The 15681-nt window shown below is 45.6% G+C and overlaps 2 protein-coding genes across 4 annotated transcripts in view; one reads left to right on the top strand and one right to left on the bottom strand.

The window, feature by feature from the left end:
* Positions 1–2142: 2142 nt before the first annotated feature.
* Positions 2143–9973, bottom strand: AHSA1 (activator of HSP90 ATPase activity 1). The gene is made up of 9 exons (XM_038545417.1): positions 9733–9973; positions 8221–8411; positions 6414–6496; positions 5906–6023; positions 4732–4820; positions 3767–3895; positions 3201–3302; positions 2652–2703; positions 2143–2532 (listed from the first exon to the last, which is right to left on the bottom strand). The coding sequence occupies exons 1-9, from the start codon at positions 9810–9812 to the stop codon at positions 2360–2362; spliced, it is 1017 nt and encodes a 338-aa protein (XP_038401345.1). The 5' UTR covers positions 9813–9973; the 3' UTR covers positions 2143–2359.
* The window catches only part of VIPAS39 (VPS33B interacting protein, apical-basolateral polarity regulator, spe-39 homolog), a 25211-nt gene continuing 19428 nt past the window's right edge, over positions 9899–15681 (top strand). The window contains exons 1-4 of one of the 3 annotated variants that reach the window (XM_038545412.1): positions 9899–10526; positions 10969–11108; positions 13766–13858; positions 14519–14621. In XM_038545412.1, the coding sequence (XP_038401340.1) occupies positions 13766–13858; positions 14519–14621 (196 nt within the window). In that variant the 5' untranslated portion in view covers positions 9899–10526; positions 10969–11108. Of the gene's footprint in view, positions 10527–10769; positions 11109–13765; positions 13859–14518; positions 14622–15681 lie in introns of those variants that run through there. The other 2 variants (XM_038545410.1, XM_038545411.1) reach the window with 2 other exon arrangements.

Genomic DNA, 15681 nt, shown 5'->3' with positions numbered 1-15681 from the left:
GACTTCCCTTGTTTGTCAGAACACAGAATGTTTCAGGGCCTTTGTCCTGTTAATCACCAAAAGATCCCAAATATGCTTCTTTTTATTTTTTAGTTTATTTTTATTTTTTATTTTTTTCCAAATGTGCTTCTTTGGCTCCTCTACTACAAATAGATTTTCGTAACAGGTTGAGGTACTTCTCAAATTGCATCCTGACCTTAGTATCACCTGGGATATTTATTAAACTATAAGTTCATGGGCCATACCCCACAATGAATAAGAATTAATTAGGGGCAGAGTCTAGAAAATTTTCTTAATTTAACAAGTTCCCTCAGGTGATTCTGAGTAAGGGGAGTCCTTGGCCTATAATTTGCAATTTGGCCAATTAACTAGGTTTTCAAAATATTCCTGCTTAAAGCAAAACACTCGGGCTCCTGAGTCCAGAAGTTAGTAGGTGATGTTTGCCAGATATTACCAGGTGCCAGTGCTTCTATGCTTGTCATCTCTAATGCTCTGATAAGGTACCTATTATACCCATAATACCGCTGAGAAAATTTGGCCCATGTGTTAGGAAGTGGCAAAATTCAACCCAAGTCCACGCAAGTCCAGAGTTTTGTTTTTAGCTATGTTGCTCTGCTTGTTAGGCTAAAAAATGCTATCAGTAAAATGACTGATAAAAACTGGTACAACCATTGTGAATACTGGGGATGTGAACCGTTATTGGGTAGGTCATGTGACAGGTAATTTCCCTAGTGTTTTGGTTTTTATTAAGGTTTTTGTAATCTCTGCTTTGGGGATTTTTTCAAGAACTCTAGAATTGGTGAACTCTCCAGCCAGGCATGAAGGGGCTCCTTTTTTTTTTGTCACTGCTCTTTGTGTGAGGAGGAGGAGTCGGTTAGGAGGAGCCCCTAGATCTGATTCAAGCTATCAGTCCAGGTTCTTTATCAAAAGGCATCTTTTTGGACCCCCAGCAGGCAGATCTAATGCCGAATTAGATGCTAATTAGTTCAGTCCACCATTCCTTTAATTCAAACCAAAAGTGGCTCTTTGGGGTCTAAATTATCCAGATCAGTACTGGTTTTCTGCTTTAACTAGTGTTTTGGCCAAGTCACGCTGGTAGGATTAGCCTGCAGGCCTCGCTGCCACCTAATAAAAGAGGCAAAAATAGATTAAGGAAATAGCTGTGCCTGCAGGAGGCCGAGTGTCTGGGTTAGAAGGCACAGACTCCCTCAGGATGCAGGATGCCAGGGTAGGGCTGGTCTGGGAAAGGGACCCTTCCTGCTCAGGTGGTTGCCTCTCCTGCCACGTGGCAATCAGAACCTCATTTGAACATATCCCCAGTACTTGGTCAGTGCTCGGTAAATCTGTTTAATAGAACCAGGTATTTAAAAAATACGCTTAACAAGAACATTCATTTCTTCCTCTTTCTGGGAATTGTGAGGCCTGGAACTTCTTATTCCAGGAGGGATGCCTGACACACTAGAAATACAGCAGCTTCTCAGGGGATGAACCCAATGACAGGGCAGTGGACATAGTGGTTTAGACTGAAGCATTGGCTCTGCAAGTTATAGTCCTCATTCTAAATCTCAACTCTGCTAAATGGCAGCTGCAGGGTCAGGGGATATTACTGAAGAAAAGCAAGACTTAGATTCTTATAAAACAGAAAATGCTGGCAGTTATCTCTTTCACAAGGCTACTGTGATGGTTAAATGAGCTAACACAAGGGGGCTACTTAGCGTCCAGTACATAGTCATTGCTCAGGAAGCGTAAGCTGTGAACCTGAGGCCCACAGTTCCCCTGCCATGAGGGGGCAGCTTTTCACATCTCAAGGCAGCACCTGGTGCTCATCTGTTCTCGCAAGAGGATAGGAGAGGCCAGAGAGGGGAAAGCCCAGGATGCCATTTCTGCCAGCAATAAGGTTTCTTGGCATTGTTTATCCCAGAGCCATCCCCACCTCGTCTTCCATCAGTGAGGGGAGCGGCAGCTTTGTACCAGTCTGCAGAAAGGAGACTAGATCAGGAATGCTGCTGAGAGGCAGGGATTGCTTCATGCCTCTACACTTACCTGGAATATAAACAAAACCTGTTTTTTTCTCCTTGAATTCAGTATCTTCAAGGGAACTCATTAATACCAGCCACCCAATCAACAGTTTCCAGACATGTATGTTTTTTAAATTACGTTTATTTAGCGTATGTACACATAAAAGAGAAATCCCCCTCTGATCCCACCCAGCAGAAAACATGCACAAACCCAAGGTATATGTGGAGGGAAGGGGCCCCAGCCCCAAGTTAGTGGTTGGGATGGTGCAATCCTGGGAGTCCCAAGCCCCAGTCAGGAGAGGGCTGGCCCGAAGTAGCGGGCAGCCCCCCTGCTGCCAGCCCTAAAATAAGCGTGCGCCATAGCCAAAGGTCTGTTTGATGCCCTCAAAGTAGTACCGCTGCCAGCCCTGCCGCGTCCTCTCTTCCTCGGGGGCAGGGATGCCTCTGCCTTCCATGCACAGCTCAGTCTCTCCATTCTTGTCAAGGAAGGTCAAGGTGATGGTGGCAAAGTGCCCTGGAGAAAGGCAGAGAGGAAGGGAGGTTTCAGATCCATGGTTTCCAATCAGGATTTGAGACAGGGGTAAAGAGAAGAGTTCTGGAGGGTAATAACAATAAGCAAATAAATGTACTTACCTTCTGGCCAAGATTTAAACCTCCATTTCATCACAATAAGTTTCTCAGGGACCTAAAATATCAAAGAGATCGGTCTGTACTGTGGACTACAACATACCCCATCCTGGTAGGGAGTGGCCACCTGCCTTCCGTACGGTCTATCCTCTGTGCAATTCTACAACTTAAAGGCACAAAGTGGACCACTACTGGTGGCTTCTGCACCAATAACGCTGCGGCTTCTCCTCTTATGCCCCAATTGGGTCCGGTCAGCTGTGCCCAGGTGACATTTCAGTGCTGCAAATGCAAAATCACTAGCCACCAACATATAGGACCCTCTTCCACAAAGAATTTCTTCAGAAAGAACTAATTGTACTACACTAAGGGGAAAAAAATCAAGCAAGAGAATTCAACTACAACATTCTTTTGAAAATCATTTTGAAAAATGAGTTTTTTTTTTTTTTACTAACCGGAGAGATTAAATTTTACCTAGAGAGCTGAAAAAAAAGAAGGAACAATACATTTCTTCTGACCAAAGACTACATCCGGGGTCTGGCGCCAGCAGGCACTCACCAGATCCGTGAACTCCCCAGAGACGTTGCCATCTACCAGGTGAAACTTCCCACCTCTGTCTGCTTCTAACATCGCAGGAGCATGGGTAAAGGCCTGAACGAGCTGTAGGGGGAAAAAAGGAGGTACGAAGATGTCCTTCTTAGTGGGACAAATGCCAGCTGATACCTGCACGCCTCAGCTCTCATTTCCAAAGGCATCACTTTGCCCAATTACCAGGTTCTATTCTGTTCCACTACAGAGAAGAGCCCCTACTCAAGGCTCTGACTGGAGTGATGCTTTGTGAATCCAAGATGCCATTACTTCAGATCCATTCACTTTTCTAACAAGAATGCTTCCAGTGGTGCCCACTTAGACCACCCGAAACCAGTATATGGGAGGAAAAAGAAGGCATGTTCACTTTGATAAGGAGGTCCAACAGAAGGGTTTTTCCTTTGCCTCTGCCTCTACGAGGAAAACCTCACAGCTCCGCTTTTCAGTACCTGCTCTGCACAGAGGGGATGTGCCCACAACCCAAGTCACCTAGAACAGCAGATGCCCTGAGGCCTGAAGGACAAGATTATACTTACCTCTTGGGTGGTAAAGACTCTATAGAGCTCTTCTGGTGATGTCAGGAAGGTTTCTCTAAGGGTGATCTTACAAGTGGGGATTTTGACACCAACAGGTCTGGCCTGGGTTTTTGAAGGAGCAGACTTAGCCTGTGGAAGCGGCAGTGAGAAAGGTTTAGAGTGATGGGGAAACCTGCATTAACGTGGCTTCCAGGACAGGCATGTTATTCATCCTCACAAACTTCTTCGCCTCCAGGGCTAATCCTTCCAGGGGGTTGGAGGGAATATGTATGGATGTTTCAGTCATGAGGGGAACTTGCCCAGAATGTCCTCAATTCCCACTGAAATAATATTCTGGGTGAAGGAGGAGAGATACTGAACACTCCCACTGACCAAAGGACATGGCACATCATTTGGTATTTCTGAGGTACTTGTGTCTAATTTTCAGGAAAAAATGGTGCTTAAACAGCTGGAAGCAGCCACCTCCCCTCCGGAATTCCCTTCACTATGCTGACAAGGGGCAACAGAGCTGCAAACCAAGTGCTGAGCCTGAACCACACAAATTCCACCTCCACAAAAAATATTTCCTCACCCTGTAAATGTGGTGAAATCAATCAATTTCCTGACAGGTGAATGTAGTGATCTCACCCCAGTACCTTCCTGAGACCTCTGGTATCAGAGGAGCAAATATCAACACCTCAGTTAGGAATAATACTGAAGACACATATAAAAACCAATCTGTGTTCACAAACTCCTCTAACTGGGGTGAAATGCAATGAAGAATCAAACTCTGAAGCCCCTGACAGTTTCCATTTGCTCTAGGAGTCTGTTATAAATGAATGAAAACCAGGTTACAGAAGGACAGACAAGTAACTACATATCGAGGACTCTGTAAAAAGCACCATGGGCAGATCATATGTCGCTCTGGCTTGGAGGTTAAGGTCAGCGAGAGCGAGCACACACACATGGAAATATCATTGACTTACCTTGCGCTCCTCAGTTTTCAGTGCTGGCTGCCCAGCTGGGTCTACTGACTCTCCATTCATTGTAGGCAAGATCATGCCCTGCGTGAACTCTGAAAAGATAAAAAATCCCCGCTCCTGGAAGTTATTTCTTAGTTGCTGAGATTTGGGGCCTCTTTAGAGTTTGACAAACATGGCCATCTTACCCCAGAATGAGGTAATGACAAAGAAAGAAAGAGTCTATCTACTTTAGGCCTTTACCTCCGGCCTATGCCAGACAGGTATCTGAGTGTACGCTGTAGAATATGGAACGTTAAGGGTCATTTAAAACCCGACTCCATTAGAAGCATTACAACTTGTTAAATGTACATGAGGTCTACTATGGATAATAGTGAATGAACATAGTGGCACTTCCAATGACTTCAAGAATAGGGCAAGACGCCCTCGGATGCAGATCTGTCCCCCTCCTCCATTCTGCCTCACCTCTGCAAAACAGCCACAACTAGTTCTGGCACCAGAGCACTTTGGTTCCCACCAAAAGAGGGATCACCCCTGACAGTCACTCTATGCACTCCAACACCAAGACCAGAACACACTGGCATAACTGGAATTCTAAGGGAGAGCTCGACTACCTGCAACCTAAAAACCCCCTAAGCGTCCCTGGAGAATGCCTATTAAAGATAGTCTAGGACTGTGCTCGAGCAGTGAGTCTGGGGATGCCAAGTCTTTAGATTAGCACAGTCCAACAGAAATACAAGGTCAGCCTCAGAAAGAATTTTACATTTTCTACTAGCCACATTATAGCCAAAAAACAAACAAGTGAAGTTCATTTTATTAATATACTTAATCCAATATATCCAAAATATGTCAAGGTTATTGTCATAAAAAGCTGTTGATATTTCACATTCTTTTTTTTTGTACAAGTTTTCAAAACCCACTGTATTTTATACTCATGGCACAACTCAATTTGTACTAGCCGTATTTCAAGAGCTCAACAGTCAATAGATTATCAGGCAAGTCATCCCTACATCTTTCCCTTATTGAGATTAAAGACTGACTTTGAGATGAAGAGGCCCCCTCCCCCAAAATGTTCACTCATTTGGCAAACAAAGGACTATCGGATCCCTTAATCAGAGTCTGATGACCGGGGGTGGGGGGAACTATCTCCTCAAGGCATACATTACTACTCAAGGGATACCTGTTTTGAGGGTGCTGATGTAAATTCCCATTGCTTCTCTTAGAAGTTTCACCCCTTCTTCCTTCATTAAGGCCACGAGATTTGTGTCAGGCTCATCTTTGGCAAGGCTCACACTAATCTGAGTGAAAGATCAGAAGTAGGTGGTAAATAACTTGAGGGGCACCCACAATGTGGAATGTGGGTGCTGAGCAATCAGATAACTGCTGACATTTCCAAAGGAAATGTGTGAGGGTTGGGGTATCTTTCCAATCCCCATGAGTGTTCCTCCTCCAGTTCTCTCTGCCAAAGCCAAGGTGGCTAACGTTAGAACACGTTACTAGCTGAAACAAAGTAATTAAATAAGCACAAGCTGTGCCGGACGCTCCCAACAGCACCACAGACCTAGAAGATTATCTGCAGAATGAGGTTCTGAATGGTTGGACCCAGCCTGGGCTTTAATCTTGAAATCATTTTTCTCATCTGAGAAGAGGATATGGAAGACTCAGATGAAGAATTAAGAAGCACAAACCTCTACTTCATCCACACTGTTTTCATCAGATAAATTGGGGATCTCCACATGTCCCTTGTACTGCACTCCGGACTTAGAGGTACCTGTCAAAAGCAATGCAATGTCATTAGTCTCTCCCTCTGCAGACAAAGTCGGCTCTGGACGCCTAACTACTCCTCTGCTTATATTTCTTTTGAACTATTGAACTGACCCTCTTTATTCTAGAGAATGTCAGATACAATCAACCCTCCCCCAATTCCCCAGAAGAAAGGTCTTCCCTCATTAGATCTGCGGGCCAGCTGTGTGATTACCGTACGGGACTAAGGGCTTTGCGGATGTGGCACTAGTGTGAATTCTGCCCAGGAGGATTCGGGTCAATAATCAAGGCAGTCAGTTCTGCTAGGATCCTTGTTCTGAAAATACAAACTTGTTCCCATGCGACTGACCTACTAGAGGACAATCTGATCACAGCATGAATTCCACGCTTCCTAACACGAGACTTCTTCCATGAGAAACACTAGGTGCACACACAGAACCACACCCAGCTGAAAGGAGCCAGACAGGAATACACAAGACAGGATCTCCTCAAACACTTATCTCCCAGCAACCTTAGTTCCCCATGTGTTCCGAGCCATACCACCCACACTGGGGTCCGTAATGTTCCCTCTGATTTCATCAGTTGACCCTCCAAGCACCAATTCACAATAACCCACCTGCTGCAACCCTTCTGATACGATGCCTGCTTTCACAAGTGAACTCCAGATCTTTTTCAAAGTAAAGCAGCACGTTTACTATATTATTCATGTATTTCTTCCCATATAACATGTAGCACTGTGCTATCAATTTTTACATTCCTAAATTTTAAAAACGTGTCACCAGTGAAGGTTTTGGGTGTTGTGTCGTGTCCCTAACCCTATCTTCCCTATAAGCCCTGTGGTTTTGGTTGAGCAATTTTGCACAGTGTGGTGATTTTTAGAACACGTGGGCGACATTATAGCAGAACTGACTATATTTCAAAATTGACCAACAGGACGTTTATTTATCTCCACTTCTCTTGACATCAGCTTCTCAATCTATAAAAAGAGGACCGGGCAAGAGGACACCTAAAGGTTCCTTTCAGACTACCATATTTTAGTAGTTTTTTAAAAGGTCATGAAGATATAGATTTACTTTTCCCCTCTTTATTACCATTTACTTAAGAAATGCTCATTGAAGCACAAATCTGTTGTATGTTTTGCCCCCTACATGTACTCCTTTAGCTTTAGTGCCTTTTGAAATTCAGCCTCCCAACTATCAGGACCATCCAGGTGGGGCGCACACATGGCTCTAATTCTTTGCCAATGCCATCACAGAAGGGACATAAACGAGAGAGTAAAACTGCCCCAAATTATAGTCACATAAAAACTTCATTAGCATAATGGTCTACACTGGTAGAGTCACACTGGAGAAAGAAAAAAAAAAAGATCCATACCCCCCCAAAAATTTCCTTTCCCACCTTTAAATCAATCATCCAAGAGGTAAAAATTAGCTAGTGTGAGAAATGTTACCTCATTTAAAACGTCCTAACATATTTGTAGCCCAAAAATTCAGTGGCCTAACTGCTTCACTGATGGGGACTTGTGAGACCCACGGAGAGAAAAATGCATTTAGTGTTCATCCCCTAGGGGCAGAGAAATTTTGGCACCCAATACTGATTTCCTCAGGACTCCAAAGCAGCACTGTCTCCCTTCAAGAGTTCCCAACTCCCCTCAAACCATTCTCCCTGGCTCCTTAGCAAGTCAAGCAAAATGCAGTTAACTTTTGTCCTAACAGTCCAGCATAGACTTACCTGTCCAGTTTAGTTTGATGCTCCACTCATAAAAGAAGATAAGTTTGCCTTTGCGGTTGTTAATGGATGCCTCTCCATCAAGCTTATTTACTTCGGTCACCTCACATTTGCCTTCCTCATTTTGCACCTGCACTGCCAGGAACAGTGTTTTCAGCTTATCCGTGGACCAATTTGAGGCATCCCTCTCTGTCCTGCAAAACAGAAAATAAAGCTATGGAGCAGCAGCCAAATGGAAGAGACTGCTTGCTCTGTGCAAAAGAATCCAAGGCTACAAGAGGCCTGACAAATAGTTTGAAAAAAAAAAAAAAAATCAGTCCCACTCTAGTTCGTCCACAAGCGTGTTACCCCGTTTTAGGAAGATAAGGACTCCCATATGGTCAACAAAGACAACCACGGCTGCGTGGAATGGTTACAAATCAAACGGAAAATGATGCCTTCCATCCTCAGCAAGATGCTGTAGGGTCAGTATGTGACACTTCAACACGGCGCCCCCGTTGGACCAAATGGAAAACTGTGACCATCTCGCTGAGGTCAGGAGCACAAGAGCGGGCTGTTGAAAGCAGTATTTAACTCACAAGCCCAGTAAGTAATAAACCCATAATCTTGACCTCATTAGCGCAGCGGGCTGACCTGTCAAATTCAGGCGGTGCTAAAAATCCCCTACACGTTCCGTGTCCTCTAGGTGGCCGTGGAAGCAATGTTAAGTCCAGCACCCTTGTACGTTAAGAGGAGAGGAGGCAGGCTGGGATACAGAGGAGAAAAATCACACTCTGCCTCCCCATGTGCTTAACAGTAGAGAAACCAGCAGCAAGAAGAGCCGCCACAGGGGAAAGGTACAGTAAAGACGGTGTGGTGTGAACAAAGTTCAGGGGAGTGAAAAGATAAGGAAATAGTACTTTTAATGTCATAACGGAGAATAGGCTTTTGGTTACATTATAAAGCCACGATTGCCCGGCAACCAGGGGCAGCCCCGGGAGTTACAACACAACCAAATGGAACAGTTCCGGGTGAGAGGCCGTGGCATCCTCAGCATCCCTGAGCTCTCAGCACCTACGGAACACGCTCCGAACCTTTGCCCTCCGGACTCAGGCAGTGGTCCCCTGCGGCTGACTCCGAAGCGCACGCATAAGCCGCAAGACAGCAATTCCAGCCCACCGGCCTCGAGCCTAACACGGCGGTCCCCCGACTCCTCCGGCCACGTGTGGGAAGCACGTCCCGGCTCGCGGCGGATGCATGCATGGGCTCGGGGGTTACGTTCTCGTGCTCCTGGAACCCCTCCTCTGGGCGCAGCCCTCCGCGGCGCCCCCTTGCCCCTCCGAGGAGCCAAACAGCGGCAGGTGGTGGTGTGTGGAGGGGCCCGGGGCCACGGACCCCGTGCCGCGGCGAGGACCTCCCCGCGTGTCCCCGCAGGGCTGCCCCGGGCCCCAGCTTTGTTCCGACCGAGGCTCCGGGGACCCGCACCCCCGGCTGGGCCGGGCCCTCCCGCGGCCTGGCCCGCTCGCTGGCCCTCACCAGTGCCAGTTGTTGACGTTGGTGGCGTCCGCCCGCTCCTCCACGATCCAGCGTGGGTCGCCTTCACCCCACTTGGCCATCGGCTCTCCTGTCGCACCGCCACCAGCGCCCGAGCAGCCGCAGCCACAGCCTCCGGACCGCCTGGTCCCAGCCGCCCGGCAGCGCCTGGAAACTACTAGAAGCGGCCGCAGAACCTCCTGGCTTGCTTTTCCCTCCACCCCCCGCCCCTCCCCGCCTTAACTTCCGGCTCCTCCTCACTCCCTCCGGGTACTTCCGTTTCACCTCGTCGGATTTTACTTTGTGCCTGTTCGAGAGTTCTTTCAAGCTCCCTCGGGTTACCTCGAAAGGGGTCCGAAATGCAACCGCTCACACAACCATTCATCACCCGTAAAGGCCACAAAGAACACGTCCCATTGTTCCCCGAGCCTCTGAATTGGCCCTCCTGAGCCTCATGGGAGTTGTAGTCTTGTTGACTAATCTGCTGGATAACCGCGGAAGGTCGCGCTAAAAGTAAAGGAAACGATTTAAGCGCGGAGCGCTGGGAGTTTCGGGAGTTGTAGTCAAGGAGCCCTGTGTCACGTCCAGAACCGAGCGTGACGGTGGAGACGGAAAGACTACAATTTCCAGCATGCCCTGCGGCCTCAGTCTTGACTCACGTTCCTCCCTCCTTCCGCCCCACCCCGCGACTGCTCGCTTCCGCCTGTTTTCTATGCGGCTCAGTCTGGCTAGGAAGGGTGGTCCAGCGGCGGAAGAGTCTGACGCTGTCCCGAAAGGGTGGGCTCGGTGTGGCAGAGGTGAGGGTGTCCCAAGCCGTTTGGGCCGCGGGTCTAGCTGATTCCAGAGTCTCCGCAAACTTATCCGTTCCCCCCCTATTCTCTGGGGCGTCCCTAGACGCTTCCCCACCCGCCGCCCCGGCCTGACCCTTCCAGTCGGAGCGACCGAGTACGCTCGGGGTTGGGACTGTAAGTGGATTCCAATCCAATCCAATCCAGTCGACACTGGAATTGAAGGATCATTCACTCTGCCGGCGAGGTTAACCCACATTCCCTGGGCTTGGTTCATGGCCTCACAGGGATAGGCCTGGCTCAGAAGTTAATAATTGGATCTGAGTCTCGGGAGCTGGTTTGTGAAGCAGCGAACGTGTCGGTCGTGGAATTTTTTTTTTTTTTTTTTGGCCGATGCCTGTTTTCCTTTGTTGTGTGCTTGGATTTGCTACCCCGTCTCGTGGGCTCCCAGTAAACAGGTGACGATAGGGACAAGCCTCTGCCGCCGTACTTGGGATCATGTTGAAGCACCTCTTTCAGTCACTCTTATAATCGCACCCGGTCGATGTAACTTCTAGAGCCGTCAGATCTTTATCTCCTTCCTTGGCACAGGTAAAGCAAGCTAGGTTCTGATTGGGCCTTCGCAGTACACGTTGGTGTCAAGTGTCACCCCTGCGGTTGCGTGATTTTAAAAAGATTCCAGAAATTCTCTGGGGGATTACGGGGCTCGTTAGACACATCCTATGCTGGTTTGTAAATACTTACAGATATTTGTTTACCGCAGTGAAGTAACGACCTGCATTAGTTTTTCCTAGAGTGAAACAGAGAAGGGCCGTGCGTGTCAGAGTGGAAGGGATCCGGCAGCCGGGAAACCTGGGTTATAGGAGCAATTAGCAAAGTGGTTCTGGTACCTAATCCTTTTGTGCCTCGTATTCCTCGTCAGTGAAGTAGAGATGGAATCTGCCAGGCCCACGTTTGCAGAGCTGTTGTGAGGATGACCGAGCGCTCTAGAAGTTGGCATCTGTGCCGGGGACCTTTCTGTGCTCCATGCAGGTCTTGAGTGTTTGTGATAGCCACTCTCAGGATTTTTGTGTCAGATTATTTTTTTTTTTTTTTTAGATCTTTAGGATTGCTTATAAATATTACCTTTTTTTCTAATTACCATGATACTTTATTAATAAAAATAGTGAGCATTAATTTTGTGTCAGGCACTACACGCTCTACGTATATTAAGTAGTTTAAGCCTTAAAACAATTTTGTAAGGTAGGTGTCTATTGTTATGCCCATTTTACAGATAAGGAAACCAAGATGGAAAGGTGTCCGTAAAACTCCCCATACCAAAAAGAATTGACATTCAGTATTTACTTTTCTGCTAGGTGTTTCCTAAGTCCTCTTTCTTCTTCATTGCAGTCCTGTGAGGTAGGATGTCGTTTTCTCCAAGGTTTAGAAGTAAAATTATCTAAGCAGTTTGCTCAGAATTGGGAAACCAAGATTTGAATTCAAAGCTACCTGCTATAAATAAAGCTTGTGCTTGTCCCACCATGAGGGATGATTTCCTTGTATCTGCCAGCTTCACTTGGCTTTAAATATACAGAAGGATTTTTAAGTTACATCTGGGTTCAGTAGAAATCAATTAGTGATGTCTACCATGGGAAGGGATCAGATAGCAGAAAATTCCCACCATACCTTTCAATCCCTGTATCTCCTGAAAACAAAGGAGCCAGGAAGCGAGAGCACAGATGATTCCCTGGCTTACAGTGATTCAACTTACAATTTTTCAATTTTATGATGATAAGAAAGTGATACACATATATATATACTTTTTTTTTTTTTAAAGTAGTCTCCAGGCCCAGTGTGGAGCTAACACGGGGCTTGAACTCACGACCCTGAGATGAGATCAAGAGATGGACCCTTAACCTACTGAGCCATCCAGGGACCCCAAAAGTGATACACATTCAGTAGAAACCATAGTTTGAACTTTGAGTTTGGATCTTTTCCTGGGCTGGCAATATACAACACAATACTCTTGTAGTGCTGGGTCTTGTAGTGCTGGGGAGCAGCAGTGAGCCACAGTTCCTAGTCAGCCACATGATCACAAGGGTAAACAGCTGATACATTTAAATTATTCTGCACCCATGCAGTCATTGTTTTGTTTTTTTTTTTTTTTAAAGATTTTATTTATTTATTCATGAGAGAGAGAGAGGCAGAGACACAGGCAGAGGGAGAAGCAGGCTCCATGCAGGGAGCCTGACATGGGACTCCATCCTGGGTCTCCAGGATCAGGCCCTGGACTGAAGGCGGCACTAAACTGCTGAGCCACCCGGACTGCCCAGTCATTCTGTTTTTCACTTTCAGTGCAGCAGTCAATAAATTACATGAGATATTCAAAACTTTATTATGAAATAGGCTTTGTGTTAGATGATTTTGCCCAACGATAGGCTGATGTAAATGTTCTGTGCACTTTTGAGGTAGGATAGACTAAGCTGTGCCATTTAACATTTTCCGGGTAGGATATTTTCAACTTATGTTATATTTATTGGGATGTTAACCCCATTACAGGTGGAGGAGTATCTAGAGTATGTTAAGGGCCATCAGAAACTTCAATGGGGACACTTGGGTGGCTTAGTCGGTTAAGTGACTGACTCATGCTTTCGGTTCAGGTCATGATTTCAGGTCATGAGATTAAGTCTCAAGTCAGAGAGAGATGAGAGCGTGATATTTGCCAGTTTTATTCATTACAGTATTTCTGGAACCTAGAACAGTGCCTCCAAGGTGGCACTCAATATATGTTGAATAATACATGAATGCAGTTATCATCTGTTTTGTTGATGCTTTGATTGATCTTGTATATTCAGCAAAACTTGTGATGTGTCCTTATAACTCATGCTTGTCTTGTGCTGTTACCCTTATATGTATCGATGCTGAATACTCCAGTTCTGTTGTAGGGTCCTTCAGAAGAGGGACTGTGTCTTGCATTTTGTAAACATCCCTCAACACCTGAGAGAGTGTCTTGAACAGAGTAGGTGTTCTAGGAATGAATGACTCCTTGTGGGTAATTAGAGGATCAGAACTCTGGTTTGATCAGTTGGAGACCCAATGATCTGATTTTATGAGACAGATTTAGTATTTGTTTTCTCAGCTTCTTTTAAATATCTCCAATTACTGCATGGATGGGGTGGGAGGTAGAGTTTGTGGTGAAGGAACCTAAAGCTTTTGGAGCTCTTTTGAAAGCAGTCCAGGAAAGGACAAATGTCTTATTCTCGCTCTAGATGAATCGGACAAAGGGTGATGAAGAAGAGTATTGGAACAGCTCCAAGTTCAAGGCTTTCACCTTTGATGATGAAGATGATGAGCTCTCACAGGTAGGTTTTCATGAACAGTTGCTGCAGATCACACCTCCGCCACAGTGCCACTCTCAAATTCCTTCTCCTTACATCCTTGGGAACCTGGCTTTTGACTGTGTCTCTATTGGGCTCTATTGTTTTGGGTCAGATCTTCAGAAAAATCTTCATAGAGAAGAGCCTTCGAAAAAGAGCCAGAAGTATTGTAAAAACCAACTCTCTGCTCTTCTTACTTTTATGCTTAAGGTGATTTATTCCTTTCAGTTTCTTTTTCCCCCCCCAGAACCCCAAGTCTTTTATTATGTGATATAATTTGTTATTTTTGAATGATTGAATGATGAACTGGATTGAAAGTTGCTTCTTTATTGCATCTGTTTTACAAATGGGGAGATGGATTTATTTTTGGAGAAATGGATAAACTTAGGCTTACACAGCAAGTCATTGCCAGGTATATGATCAGAACTTAAAAACAGCTTTGATACCTTCTAACTCTTGCCACTGGACTGCAATGTTGGCTAAAAAGCAATGTTTTTTTCTTGGCAAATATCTAGCAGGCTAGGCTTTCAATTGCAGAGGGTGAAATATTGGCCAACTTTAAATTTCAATTGCTCAGCCTTCTTGGTTGTCAGAGAGGTGAGAAGTAGTGATTGCCTGAGTGCCCTGCCTTATATCCCTCTGCAGTTAAAGGAATCCAAGAGAGCAGTGAATAGTCTTCGTGACTTCGTGGATGATGAGGATGACGATGACCTGGAGAGAGTCAGCTGGAGTGGGGAACCTGTGGGAAGTAAGTAGAGGAGGCTGTAGGAAGGGATTGATATTCAGGGTTCTTGTCACTAGAAGACCCCACTTGCTTGTCTCCTCAGTGCTTGTCAGGAAGGGGAAGGAGGGTAGACTATTTTTAGATGAACATACATTTGGAAATTTAACCCCAGAATAAATTTGAGGAAAAAACAGCAGTAGTTTCCATATGGCTCTCAGGTCTGCCATCCTGGGGCTAATGCTTGGCTGGCTGTTTCAGACTCACTTGGGGTGCTTGTTGGGTTCCTAGGATTTACTTCAGAGAATGATTCAGTAGGTCTTGGGGATAAGGGTGGAGTGGGGTCTTAATTTGCAATAGATACTGCAAGTGCTTCTAATAGTCATATTTGGAACTGCTGGCTTAATTGCTCTTAACTGGCTGGCAGGGGACGCCTGGGTGGCTCAGTGGTTGAGTGTCTGCCTTTGGCTCAGGGAGTGATCCCAGGATCTGGGATCGAGTCCCACATTGGGCTCCCTGTGAGGAGCCGGCTTCTCCCTCTGCCTATGTCTCTGCCTATCTCTCTCTCTCTCTCTCTCTATCTCTTGTGAATAAATAAATAAATCTTAAAAAAAAAAAAAAAACTGGTTGGCAGGACTGACTTCCTTAGCCACTGGATCTCGCTGTCTAGCTGTCTTATAATACCAGTTAACACCTTTGCAGAATCCATCTGATTTTTAGAATATTTTTAAAAATTTTCTTAATATAGGAAATACCATCAGGATTTAAAAATCAAATATTTTAGGCATACGGTGTAGTTTCCCTCCCACACTATCCTGCATCTACTATTCTTAGTCCCTTCTATCCCAAAACACTGCTGTTGTTTCCTTCTTCTGTTTCAACTAAAGATTCTTTTTACATTTGGAAATGCATATAGGAATATGCATTCTTATTCCCTTTTTTACACCAGTGGTAGCATGCTTTATACCCTGCTGTTTTCACTTGGCAATATAGTTTGGAGATCTTTCTATATCAGTACATTAAGAAGTTTCTCATTTTCTTTTAAAACAGCAGCTTAGCATTACATTGTGTAGATTTCCCATAACTT

This window comes from Canis lupus, chromosome 8 (assembly GCF_011100685.1).
Source record: "Canis lupus familiaris isolate Mischka breed German Shepherd chromosome 8, alternate assembly UU_Cfam_GSD_1.0, whole genome shotgun sequence".
NCBI lineage: Eukaryota > Metazoa > Chordata > Mammalia > Carnivora > Canidae > Canis > Canis lupus.
The sequence above is the reverse complement of the archived record's forward strand: the minus strand, read 5'-3'. Positions and strand labels throughout refer to the sequence as shown.

Excerpts from the sequence above, each read along its gene's own strand:
- AHSA1 (XM_038545417.1), bottom strand. The coding sequence starts at position 9,812 with ATGGCCAAGTGGGGTGAAGGCGACCCACGCTGGATCGTGGAGGAGCGG. Across the intron at positions 6,024-6,413 it reads ACAGTGTGGATGAAGTAGAG|ATTAGTGTGAGCCTTGCCAA; the intron begins GTTTGTGCTTCT and ends TCTTTCACTCAG. Across the intron at positions 3,303-3,766 it reads GAGTCTTTACCACCCAAGAG|CTCGTTCAGGCCTTTACCCA; the intron begins GTAAGTATAATC and ends TTCCCCCTACAG.